Raw genomic sequence first — 13,435 nt, 5'->3', positions numbered from 1 at the left:
AATTATCATTGTATCCTATTCACTTCTTACAAGAGATTTTTCTCTTTCTCCTATCTGACATGTTCATACACATTTTTTTTTTTAAAAGGAGACACAGCCTTTTTAATTTAGAGGTGTGGAATAGATTAATTTAGGAGGATTCTTAAGTACAGTACCCTGTACCCCTAGGTTGAAAACTATTCTTTTACAAGCTATCAGACTAGAAAATTACCTCAACATTTTCAGCTTAAACTTGCTCAAGAATAAATGAGAGAGAATAACACCAATTTGTTGAATTACTTTGTAACTTGGCAGTCATATTTGCAGAGCCACTTTGCAAACTCTTTGGTTCAGAGCAAGGGTATAGACATGTCAGAGGTTTAGTATATTTTCCTGAAAATTAGGAATTCAAAAACATTGATCAGCCAGGCATGGTGCCACATGCCTGTAATCCCAGAGGCTCTTGAGGCTGAGGCAAGAGAATTGCAAATTCAAAGCCAGCCACAGCAAAAAACAAGGCACTAAGCAACTCAGTGAGACCCTGTCTCTAGATAAAACACAAAAGGGCTGGGTATGTGGCTCAGTGGTTAAGCACTTCTGGGTTTAATTCCTGATACCCCCCCCCCAAAAAAATCAACTTTGATCATTAAATCAGTGATCTAGCAATATAACAACTGACTAGACATGTATATAGAGATATCAATTTCAATCCTTTGTGAATCCCAAACTGAACAAGTATATAACAATTCCATTTTAAAATTATTAGAGGCTGTCATTAAAAAGAGAAATGAGAACACAGTGATTTTAAAGGATAAAAACAGAAATTAAGAATGTAACTCAAATGTTGGGCTTTCCATTTAAATTTGGCTACTCTTAAATTGTGTAATTTTAGGCCTTTGGGTAACAAAAGGATCCAGAAGACAGATAAAGGGAAAAGGAAAAAGAGAAGTATACTTTCAGAATTAAATTTGTGTCCTCTGAAGAGTCAGCCTCGGTGGACTTCCAATAAAAAATACTGTATCATATAAGGCAGAATCAAAAGTCTTTTCCATTGAATGACTGATATCTATATGAGTAAAATATAATTATTAATTTAGAATTACTAACAAAAGCTTATCAAAATACCTATCAGAACTTCATATGCATTGTAACTACCCCTAAATTATTTGGAATCTAAAATAATGTAAGATTTCAAAAAGTGAATAAGCTACTTTTAAGTGTTCTCTGTGGGACAATATAATAATTGTCTAGTTTATTAAAGAGCTTTAGGTACTATAATCGGTTAATAGTGAATTTATATGTTTTAAATTTGAAATTACACTTGAATGTTAAAGGGTTTAATTGGTATTAACATAGATGTCTCTTATTTATTCTCTGGTTTACTATGTATCTAAAATGTTTCATAATTTCAAATTAAAAATAAGTCACTTTTGAAGACATATGTGTAATTTTAGAGACTTAAATATCCATACGTAGAAAAATAATAACTTGTGTCAAATATGTTTGATGACAAAATGAAACAGTAATTTTAAATTATTATGCTTGTTAACTCTATGGTTTCACTAATAGCTATTCTGAATAAGGTATAAGTAAGTGAGTTACAGGGATATTGTTTTGGAGAGAGTTTAGGTCCAACTTATGGAACACTATCATTTGCAAGAAGTAGGTCAAGAGAACTTTAAATGACCTCAGAATCACATGCCTAGAAGGGGTAAATTAGATGATTATGTTATTATTTTGGTTCTGTCCAATGTTCTTCAGTGTTTTACTTTTAAAATCAAATAGTTGAGATATATCTCATAACAATAAAAATACCACATTTCACAATTGTGGCTATTTGAGAATGGAACACCTTAAATATAACTGAAGATTCCAGGAAACAACTAATAATTTTAAAATGTCTGTGAATTATCAATGTAAAAGTGCCACAAGTGAACAAGCCATAGAAAAATTATACCAATTACAGTATTGTCCTTGTATTCTATATTAAGTAGCCATTTTCATTCTAACATCTATATACTTTGAAAGAGATGACTATGAAAGGTAATAAAACAGAATCACTTTTCTCAGAATCACATTTAATAAGATTGTGTATATAAACAGTTTCTAGTGAATGCTTAGTTATCTGCATGAAATTAAATCAGGATAAAAGTTTCTTAAAATGTGTGTGATGTTATTTAAACTGGGAATTCTTTAAATTACATTTGTATAAAGTTTCTTTTAAAAAAAAAAATCCCTGCAAAGATACTTTCTTGCCTGATAAAAGTTTTCTTGCATTACCTGAGCATCACACTGGCTAAGAATTATCTATGCTGATTCTTGTTTTAATTGTCTCCCAAATTTTAGAGATGGTCCCTGAGGCCACAAAACCTGGAAACCAGCCTTCATGCTGTTTAAGAACAGGCATAATCAAAGCTTCATCACCTTAACTTTTATCCTCCCAATGTTACTGAAATGAAAGTCTGGCTACCCAATGCTTGAATGTCAACATTCAGGAGATGAGAGTTGGAAGGAAGAATTTAGGATTTTTGTTTATTTTGGCTGTACTGGGAATTGAACCCAGGGGTGCTCAAACACTGAGCTACATCCCCAGTCCTTTTTATTTGTTATTTTGAGGCAGGGTCTTGCAAAATTGACCAGGCTGGCCTCACACCTGTGATCCACCTGTCTCAGCCTCCCAAGTAGCTAGGATCACAGGAAGGCACACCATACTGAACCAAGAGGCAGCATCTTGAGATAAAGGGCCAGTATCTTTAGAAGATTCAGGGAATAACCCAAAACTCCATCTCTGGGTGGGAATATGCCTGAGGCATAAAGGGCTTTTATAGAAAGGGAAGGAGGAGCAGGTCAGGAAGGAGTGGACTCCTGGTCATCGAGGCCTTGTCTTCTTTTTACTTATCATAATGGACCTTGACTTCCTGGTACTAGCTCCTATAGCTAATTTGAATTTTTCTTTTGCAAAACTGAGATTCAACATAGGAGTGGTATACTACTGAGATGCATTCCCAGTATCCCCCCACATTTTCTTTTTCTTCCTTTCTTTCTTTCTTTTTCTTTTACTTTCTTTCTTTCTCTCTCTCTTTTTTTTTTTTTTAGACAGGGTCTTGCTAAATTGCCCAAGCTGGCCTCAAAATTGTGATCCTTCCATCTCAGCCTCCTCAGTGCTAGAATTACTGTCATGTGCTACCTAGCCCAGTCAGGTGGGTCTTCTCTTTAGAACTTAAAATGCCCAGACAAAAGGGGGTAGACTTAGATTATGCAAAAAGGAATAGGAAGAAGAGCTCTGACAAGGACAGTTTCCCAGAAGGGCTTCCCAGTTCCACCATCAGGGCTTCAGTTTGATTGGAGTTCCTTGCTTAGTGTTTACTTAACTTTTGAAAGCTTAAATTTAAATTTACTTTTTTAAAAAAATAATTGTGTATAGAAACTGATTTTTTCCAATGTTTCTTTTTAGTCTAGATCCTGAACTCAAATGATTCTCTACTTTCTGGATTGTAGCCTCCCCCTTTCTGGGTAGCCTCATCATTTGCAAACCCATGAGGACAATGAAACCTATTTCTTATAGTTGTGAGGAATGAGCAAAATACTGCATGTGAATTATTCAGAGTAACATTTGTGTCAATAGATATTTGCTATATATAAAACTGTGGTGGAAATAATTTTACTTTTAAAATGATCATATAAATCAGATCTGATCACCTTGACCTACCACATCTCCCTCTTCCTACAATGGCACACGGGAATATCTGAAATTTCCTGAATAATGCAAGTCAGTCATGTTCAGTCTGCAGGCACATAACAAATAATGTGATATCAATAAAATTACAAGCACCAAAGTTCACAGATGATTTAACTTAATAAGCATGCACATGAGTATACTCAGAAAAATGATCACCTCCATTTCTTTTCATTCTGAAATACTTTCATAAATGGGAACAAAAAAGAGTGGCTGCTATCTCTTGAAATTTTGAATGTCTGACAGCCAGTTCCATCTCTAATGCAGTGCCTCTGACTGTCACCCAGCTCATGGGTCACTGCCAGAGAGTATTTGAAAGATTCTAACAAAGCAATATTAATGTAAATAAAAAATAATGAAAGGAAGGAAGGAAGGAAGGAGAGAAGCAAGGAAAAGATTCGGAAGAAGGAAAAATAGGGAAAAGAAAATGGCTCAAATAGAAATGCATTATTTTTCAGGGAAAGGACTACAATATACTTTTTTTTTTTCCTTTAAAATTACTTCTGGAAATCAAGAACCACAGAGACTTAAGCACTCAATATATTTATTTTCCAGAACTTTATTTTACATTGACCACTTCTGCTAAATTATTTCCTAGTTTCACTCAAATATCTTAAGAGCATCATCCTTCTTTCTAAAGATTGTCTATAGTTATAACAGATGGCATTAAATCTTAAAGACTATTCATCCAGCTTTCATATGTAATGCTATATTATGGCACTGTATACATAATATATGAATCTAATAAGTAAAGAATATTCTTTTCAAATCCTGCAGTTTTAAAGTGCCAAAGGGTTAATCTGCAGATAACAATATACTGTGCTTATAGATTATAAATATTTTCACTGTCATACAATTGTTATATTCTTCTCTCCTTAAATGTGGACACAACTTTGATGACTTTTTACTGATATTATGAAAAAAAATGAAATTTTAAACAGATGTTTGAAATCTGTAGAGGCTTTTCTTACTCTCAGAAGCTGCTTATGAAGCTCTTTTAGAGCAGGAAAGAATATTCTCAAACAACACACCTAAGGCAACAGAATCACATGGAGACCTATACCTTAAGGAATACTGAGTTACCTAGTGATAACATGGCCCAATTAAACTCTGTTCATCAAATTAAGAACAGGCAAGACATGGAATGAATAGTTGATTCCAGATACTAAATACACTACAAGGAAAAAAATCCAAGAAAGTTTACACCAAAAATACTCTGAATAATTGATGATGTAAACTTGAAATTTAAATTAAGAGAGAGAGAGAGAGAGAGAGAGAGAGAGAGAGAGAGAGAGAGAGAGACTTTGAGATCTAGCTAGGATGGTGCAGACACTCAGATACTTTGTATGAGAAAGAGCTTAATGTGAATACTGTCTTTTCAAACTAAATAATTTTATTTTTCTCTTCTTGATATTTTGAAGCCTCAAAATTCTCATGTGTGTGATATTTTTTATTATAATCATGCAACAAATTCAATGAAAGAATTTGGAGAGCTAATATATATAAAGTCCTTATCACAGTGTCTAGTATATAGGAAGAGATCAATAAATGCTAATTACTATTACTGTTAGAATTTCCATGAGTTTGGGCCAAATATTCATGACTTGAAACAAAATGCAACATTATGATATCCAATTCCTAGCAATTAACAGAGATTAAAGATCCACTTTGAGACTCTCATTACATTCTTTTGCAAAGAGATAATCTTAGGGAAATTTGGTCTGTTTATTTACTCAGGTGTAAAAATTTGAGACCTGAGTGGATATAGGTTCATTATTGGTTTAAATTCTTTAATGAATTAGAAAAGTAGAAAATAAATTCAAACTACAATTTAGAAGGAAATTTTCACAATCAGTTCTATGCATCATACTACATCTACAATGGCTTGCATGAAAATAAGCTACTCTATCATGTGAGTACTTTTACTTCTTACCTGGTCTGTCGAATGTGAGCGTTCATGTCTGTGGCATGAATGAGAATATGGTGTTTTAGTAAAAACAAACTTAAATAGTCATTCTAACTCGGAAGAGTATAATTAAACTAGAAACATGACACTGAATATCAAGATTAGAGCTGTACAAATCTATATTGCCTTCCCATGAACAAATTAAGGAAGATTAGTATCATGTCTTAAGATGGGAGAATAGTGTGATATTATTACCAGCATTGCCTTACAGACAAAACACAATGGAACATGTGATTTTTAAATTCCAGCCTAAGGAAAGTAAACCAAGGATAACACAAATATGAATGAGTAGCATTGTATCCACATGAATTATAAATTAAAACTTCAGGATGAATAGGCGATTAAAAACAGACGTGATAGGATAAAAAATAAACATTCAATATGACTCAAGAATATTCCACATACTGTTTTCTCTTCCATTAACTGAGATGCTACACATATTCAGGTATCTCTGTTAATTTACACATGCACAAGTACATAAAGGAGATTTTTTTTAGGAACTTGAAAGCCTCATTGCTTCATAAAATTTCCATTTGTTCTTCACTTATCTTTATTTTTATTGACATTCAGTTTTAATGCTATGATGCAGACCATTTGTTTGTGTCTTCATAGGACACTGCAGGCTTCTATGTAATCATTGTACCTGTGCTTTGTTTTGTCTGAAGGGAAAGAGTTGGGTTTCCTTCATAACCAGGAGATAAACATCTGTTTTGTAAGTTGGGGGCAACTGGTTAACATATCCAGAGAAGGTGATGACTTTTGCTGATACAAATTGATTTTTAACTATAATGGGCTCACTAGTTTTTGATCCCATTCATTCACCTTTCACATCTAACACTTGTATCCACATGCTGTCCCATGCATGTTTGTTTTGGTTCATATAGATCAATTTTACAATTATTTTATAACACAGAGGTTTGTAGAAAAGAAGCCAATGCATGTCAATAGCTATCACCACACAGGAACTTCAAATTTTCTCTTCCTAACATTTACGTAAAATACTGTATACAACTTAACAAAAGTGAGAAACATTTTGATTAGGTCTGTACTTACCAGGTTTATCATGAAATCAATATAAAACAGTAAATATCTAACATTAAGATTGTCTAAAGTATGAACTATAATTATGGAGTGTGAAATACCCATTGTTGGCTGAGAAGATAATCAGGTTTACAATAAACATGATTAAGCCCACTGCTTGGCTTCAAATCATTTGGGTGTGGACAACTTCAGAAATGTGCTATGTATGAAAACAGAAAACTAGGAATCAAACTTCACATTAACAGGAAAGTGGAAAACATGGCAACAAAGCTACCATTAGAGAGATAAAGTGCATATGTACCATTATTATACAGGTAATACTTAAATCTCTAACCCATTACATTTCTTCAGATTTCACCCCACCTAACAATTGCTTATTGGATTTCACCAAATATTCCCATAAGTATCACATGCACAACATTTATTTACATTTTTTATTTTGGTTGTTGTTAATCTAGGGATTAAACCTAGGTCTCACACACATTAGGTAAACATTCCACCACTGGACTCCATTCCAGTGACAGAATCTCAGGGTCTCACTGAGACGGTCTCAGGGACCTGTTAAGTTTCGTAGGCTGGCCTTGAACTTGCAATCCTCATACCTCAGCCTCCCCAGTTACTGAGATCATGAACAGGCACTACTGTGTCCAGCAACATGTACAAAATTAAATGTGTTATTTCTTTTCTTGAATTTTCTCTCTCCTATATTCACATCCTGAGTGATTTGCACCATTTATCACTTACTGAAGTCAAAAATATTGAATCAATTTTAATTTCTTCTTCATCCCTCTTAACAATCCTCATTAATTAGCCATTGGTTTTAATTAATTAGACCTAAAAAAAAAAGCTAACACTAATTGAATGGTTAGTATCTCTCAGATTTTATTCTAAAATTCCATCATGGATTAATTAATTTAGTCCTTTTAGAATTCTCTTAGAAATAAAATAAACCAAGCTGGGCATGATGGCACATGCCGGTAATCCCAGCGGCTAGGAAGGTGTAATACACAGCCGAATTTGAAAAGACCTTTAAAGAAGAGCTAATACCAATACTCTTTAATTTATTTTAGGAAACAGAAAAAGAGGGATCACTTCAAAACTCATTTTATGAGGCCAATATCACCCTGTTTCCAAAACCAGGCAAAGACACATCAAAGAAAGAAAACTTCAGACCAACATCTCTAATGAACCTAGATGCAAAAATTCTCAATAAAATTCTGGCAAATTTAATACAAAAACCTATCAAAAAGATCATGCACTATGATCAAGTAGGGTTCACCCCACAGATGCAAGTTTGGTGCAACATACAGAAATCAATAAATGTAATTCATCACATCAATTGACTTAAATATAAGAACAATATGATCATCTCAATAGATGCAGAAAAAATGTTCGACAAATACAGCACTCCTTCATGTTCAAAACATTAGAAAAACTAGGGATAACAGGAACATATCTCAACATTGTAAAAGCTATCTATGCTAAGCCCAAGGCCAACATCATTCTAAATAGAGAAAAATTAAAAGTATTCCCTTTAAAATCTGGAACAAGACAGGGTGCCCTCTTTTACCACTTCTATTTAACATAGTTTTGAAAAACTGGCCAGGATAATTAAATATACAAAATAAATTAAGGGGATACAAATTGGAAAAGAACTAAAATTAGCACTATTTTTCAATGATATGAGATTATGTACCTAGAAGACCCAAAACATTTCAAAGAAAACTTCTAGAACTAGTAAATGAATTTGGCAAAGTAGCAGGATATAAAATCAACACCCATAAATCAAAGGCATTTATGTGTATCTATGAATAAATAAAACAAAACAAACAAGCAAAAAAAATAACTTGGGAATCAACCTAACAAAAGAGGTAAAAGTCCTCTACAATGAAAACTACAGAACACTAAAGAAAGAAATTAAAGAAGACCTTAGAAGATCAAAAGATCTCCCTTGTTCTCAGATAGGCAGAATTAATATTATCAAAATGACCATACTACCAAAAGCATTATAGAGATTTAATGCAATTTCAATCAAAATCCTGCTGACATTTCTCATAGAAATAGAAAAAGCAGTCATAAAATTCATCTGGAAAAATAAGAGACCCTGAATAGCTAAAGCAATTCTTAGCAGGAAAAGTGAAGCAGGTGGCATCACCATACCATACCTTAAACTATACTACAGAGCAATAGTAACAAAAACATCATGGTATTGGCAACAATGGTATAGAATGGTATAGAATGGTATAGAATAGTGGACAAAGAGACATGGATTACATGTAATTACAGTTATCTTATATTAGACAAAGGTGCCAAAAAAACCCCCATACATTGGAGAAAATATAGCCTTTTCAACAAATGGTGCTAGGAAAACTGGAAATCCATATGCAACAAAATGAAATTAAACCCTTATCTCTCACCATGCACAAAACTCAAATCAAAGTCAATCAAGGACCTAGGAATTAAACCAGAGACCCTGAATCTAATAAAAGAAAAAGTAGGCCTAAATCTCCATCATATTGGAGATTTAGGCCTACTTCCTTAATAAGACTCCTACAGCACACAAATTAAAATCGGGAATTAATAAATGGGATGGATTCAAACTAAAAAGCTTCTCCTCAGCAAAAGAAATAATCAGTGAGGTGAATAGAGAGCCTACAGAATGGGAGCAAATTTTTACCAATTGCACATTTGATAGAGCACTAATCTCTAAGGTAAATACAGAACTCAAAATGCTAAACACCCAAAACCCAAATAACCCAATCCATAAATGGGCCAAGGAACTGAATAGAAACTTCTCAGAAGAGGATATACAATCAATCAACAAATATATGAAAAAATGTTGAGCATCTCTAGCAATTAGAGAAATGCAAATCAAAACTACTCTGATTTCATCTCATTCCAGTCAGAATAGCAGCTATTAAGAATACAAACAACAATAAGTGTTGGTGAGGGTGTGGGGGAAAAGGTACACTCATACATTGCTTGTGGGACTGCAAAATGGTGCAGCATTGGAAAGCAGTATGGAGATTCCCTGGAAAACTAGGAATGACCCACCATTTGACCCAGCTATCCCACTCCTTGGTCTATACCCAAAGGGCATAAAAAACAGCATACTACAGGCACACAGGCACACTTTGTCTTTCTTTATCTCACACATGAGCTTTTGTGAGATACCTCAAATCAAGGACCCTTTGTAGTAGGAAACCAAATAATAACAAGGGATAGTTATTTACTTAGTTTTTGTGGTGCTGGGAGTTGAACCCTGGACCTCATGCATCCTAGATAAATGCTCTTCCACTGTAAGTCACTTTCTTAACACATGCCCTCACTATCTCTTTCCTGGGGTGATGCTATAACTTAACCTCAAGTTCTCTATTCTGTCTCCATATCTGTACAGGTATTTTATATAAAATAAAAATCTAGTCACAATCAAAATATCATTTTAAACAGTTCCCAATTGCTTATTAGACACAAACAGAAGTACTAAGCATAATATTGAAGATACTTCAAAAATACTTATTGAATTGTTTCGGTCAATTCTTTTTTTTTTTTTTTTTTTTTTTTTTTGCATTACTGAGGATTGAACTCAGGGGCATTTTACCACTTAGCTACCTCCCCAGGCCTTTTTTTATTTTTCATTTGGAGACAAAGTCTCATGAATTTGCCCACATTGGCTTTAAATTTGTGATCTGCCTGCCTCAGCTTCTTGAGGAACTGAGATTACAGGTATGTACCATTGCACCCAACTAGTTCATTCTTTCTTGTGTTGATGTTGATTAGCATGTTTTTTTTTTTTACATGTTTATCCACCTCACATTTTGACCTCAGAAATAGTAAATTATCAGTAATGCCCAATGCCATTTGAAGTCTCCAACACTGGGCACAGTTTCCTTCTCCACACTTACGTTGCAGGAAAACTAATATTTATGGTCTAAAATTTTCTTTATGTATTGCATTATTAAGTTTTTCAGAATTTTATTCTCTTCCTGTCATATATTCTCTCCCTTCTCTTCTTTTTTTTTTCTGTATCATGTATATATTATCTACGTAATTGATGTTGCAAATATTTTGTGTGTGTGTGTGTTGTACATGGTATGGAGGATTGAACCCAGAGGTGCTCTACATTGAGCTACACTCCCCGCCCTTATTATTTTTTATTCTGAGACAGGGTCTTGCTAAGTTGCTGAGGCAGGCCTTGAATTTGTGATCCACCACCTGGGCCTTTGTGTAGCTGAGATATAGGCATGTAACACAATGCCTGTGCAATGTCTTTTATCTTCTTTCCTGATATCAAGTGATAGTAATAGTACATCAATATATAGAACTGTGAAACAATAGTATAGGGACATAAAGAAGAGTTTACTCAAGTCGCTGCTTGTTCACATTCAAATCTTAAAGCAAAAAAATTTTACATACCTAAAGCATTACTATAGTAGGAATCCCATGATTTCCAAAGAGTTTCAAACATGTAGTCCTGTAGATGGTAGGAGATAAAATTCCTTACTCTGTCAGCAAAAGACATTCTGTCGGAGAGTTCTGATAAAATAGCAGGAACATAGGAAGGAGGGTATGGAACTTTACCACAGTGCTTTTCCACTGTTGAGGCTGGAGAAAACCTCAAAGAATAAATAAATGGAATTCCCAGTTTTAAAGCTACTATATCACCACAAGGAAATACTGGATCTGACACCAGAACTTCAAAATTGCCTCTCTTCAGCTTTTCCATCAGCTTTTCATTTTTAAGAACACCATCACAAATACCTCTGGACACCTTATGGAAGTCCTTTATGACTTTGGTCATCTCCTGATAGAATCTCCAAAGGGTTGAAGGAGATGGTCTATGTTCCAGCCACGTCAAAACAAAACTGTTGATCAATCCTTCTACAGTTTCTTTGCTGAAGGGTACTTTATACATTTCAAATTTCAGAGATGGCCTAACTGATGGGGTGATGAAAAGTGCACCAGAGGCAACTAGAACAGTCACATTATGCTGTTTCGTAATTAGCTCATCTATGATTATCTTAATATTTAGCCAGTGACTACCTTCCATTGGCCAGATCAGAATGTTCCCGCCAAGCGTGGTTCCTAGGAGACTTATTTGAAGAGACAAAAGCAGAATTTTGTTGAACATGATGTGGCTGATGCGGAAGACTTGAGGCAAATGAATTTATCTGATTTTCAAACAAAAGGGAAAGACAAAGATATTTCTCAATATTAATCCAATATTGATACCTATAAGAACAATCTCTCTGCTGAATGATATTAGAAGTATTAGCTCTATATTTTATGGCTATTACACGTTTGGGAGCAATGTGTCTTACCTTTCAAATGTTTGCTCTGGTTTGGGTTATAATTCCTGTTCTCTGATCCTTCTCTTGAACCTGATCCTTTAGCCCTTTTTTTGTACCTTATAATTGTTCATTTCTTCCCATTAAATGGAAGCCCTTGTATATCTCAACTCTATACTTGGGATTACTGTCACCTCAGATAGGACCAGAATTCACTCAGACTTGAATGGATGCTAATGTTGTATGGGTTTTTAAAAAATCTTTAATAGATCATATAATTTCATTAGCAATAATTGAACATTATTATAATAGTATTAACAGGTACGATTATTATGAAGAATATTATAAAAATGTGAAGTACATATAGTAAGTGTAATATCTGTTACTATTCTAATAATGTTTAAGAAATTATTTTGTTAATCACTGAGAAACATAATTAAATGAATAAAATATGTGCAAGTAATATATTCAGGAAATAATGGAATATGGTGCCAGTGAATGCAGTCTACTCAAAGAGAATTGGTGATGCAAGCACACTTTACCAAAAGTGTTCTTCAAAAGCTAACTAGCCTACTGAGTGCAGTTATGCATGCCTATAGTCTCAGCTATCCAGGAGGCTGAGGCCAGCCTCGGCAATTTAGCAAGGCCCTCTCTCAAAGTAAAAAATAAAAACAGGGGTGGGGATATGAATCAATGGTAGAGAACTCCCCAGTTCAATCCCAGGTACCAGAAAAAAGTAAAGTTGGTCTGGGTGAATAACAACTATCTTGCATCTATATACAGCCTTTAATAATAGTGACAGTATTTATTAAGCCCTTTCTATGTGATAGACACTCTACAAAGTGTTTTGCATATGTTAATCTCATTCATTTCTTATTTTGAAAATATTCAATTTACTATGTGCTATAATTATTTCCATATCAAAGAAGGAGGAACATGTGCTCGAAGAGTTTGAGTAACTTGAAAAGTTTGTACGACATAAGAAAAGAATTAGATTAGCATAGCAACCTTAAGGATTTCTGGCTTTCAGAACCTGTTGTACTGACATGAGGATAGATTGCCCCATCAGAGTATACTATATCCTCTTATCAAGTATCAGGAATTTATACGAATTACAGACTGCCCAAAACATATCATTTTGTAACACACACGGAATAGCATAAGACCATGTTATCAAAGTAGAATGATAACCTGTGTTTGTGGATAAACAGAGAGAGCAAGCCATAATCTTTGGCAAAGTATTGTTTAAAGTTTAGCAAAGTGATCATACAATTCCTCTGAATGGATTTCAACTTAAAGTTCTCTGCAAAAGATTGTATGGTGTGCCTGCTGATGTCTGCTTGCTCCATAGTCACATGACAGAAGACTTTGAAATAATGGTCATTGTCCACTAGAATGAACAATTGACTGGGATTCACTGTTACT

At 34.1% G+C, this 13,435-nt stretch overlaps 1 protein-coding gene across 4 annotated transcripts in view; it reads right to left on the bottom strand.

The window, feature by feature from the left end:
• LOC113176220 (UDP-glucuronosyltransferase 2A1) overlaps nt 1–11,853 on the bottom strand; it is a 43,639-nt gene extending 31,786 nt beyond the window's left edge. For all 4 annotated transcript variants that reach the window (XM_077803176.1, XM_026380646.2, XM_026380649.2 and 1 more), the window contains exon 1: nt 11,139–11,853. In XM_077803176.1, the coding sequence (XP_077659302.1) occupies nt 11,139–11,853 (715 nt within the window). The remainder of the gene's footprint in view (nt 1–11,138) is intronic.
• Between the last annotated feature and the right edge of the window lie 1,582 nt (nt 11,854–13,435).

Source organism: Urocitellus parryii, chromosome 10, assembly GCF_045843805.1.
Source record: "Urocitellus parryii isolate mUroPar1 chromosome 10, mUroPar1.hap1, whole genome shotgun sequence".
Lineage (NCBI taxonomy): Eukaryota > Metazoa > Chordata > Mammalia > Rodentia > Sciuridae > Urocitellus > Urocitellus parryii.
Note: the sequence above shows the minus strand (reverse complement) of the source record. Positions and strands in the feature narration are given on the sequence as shown.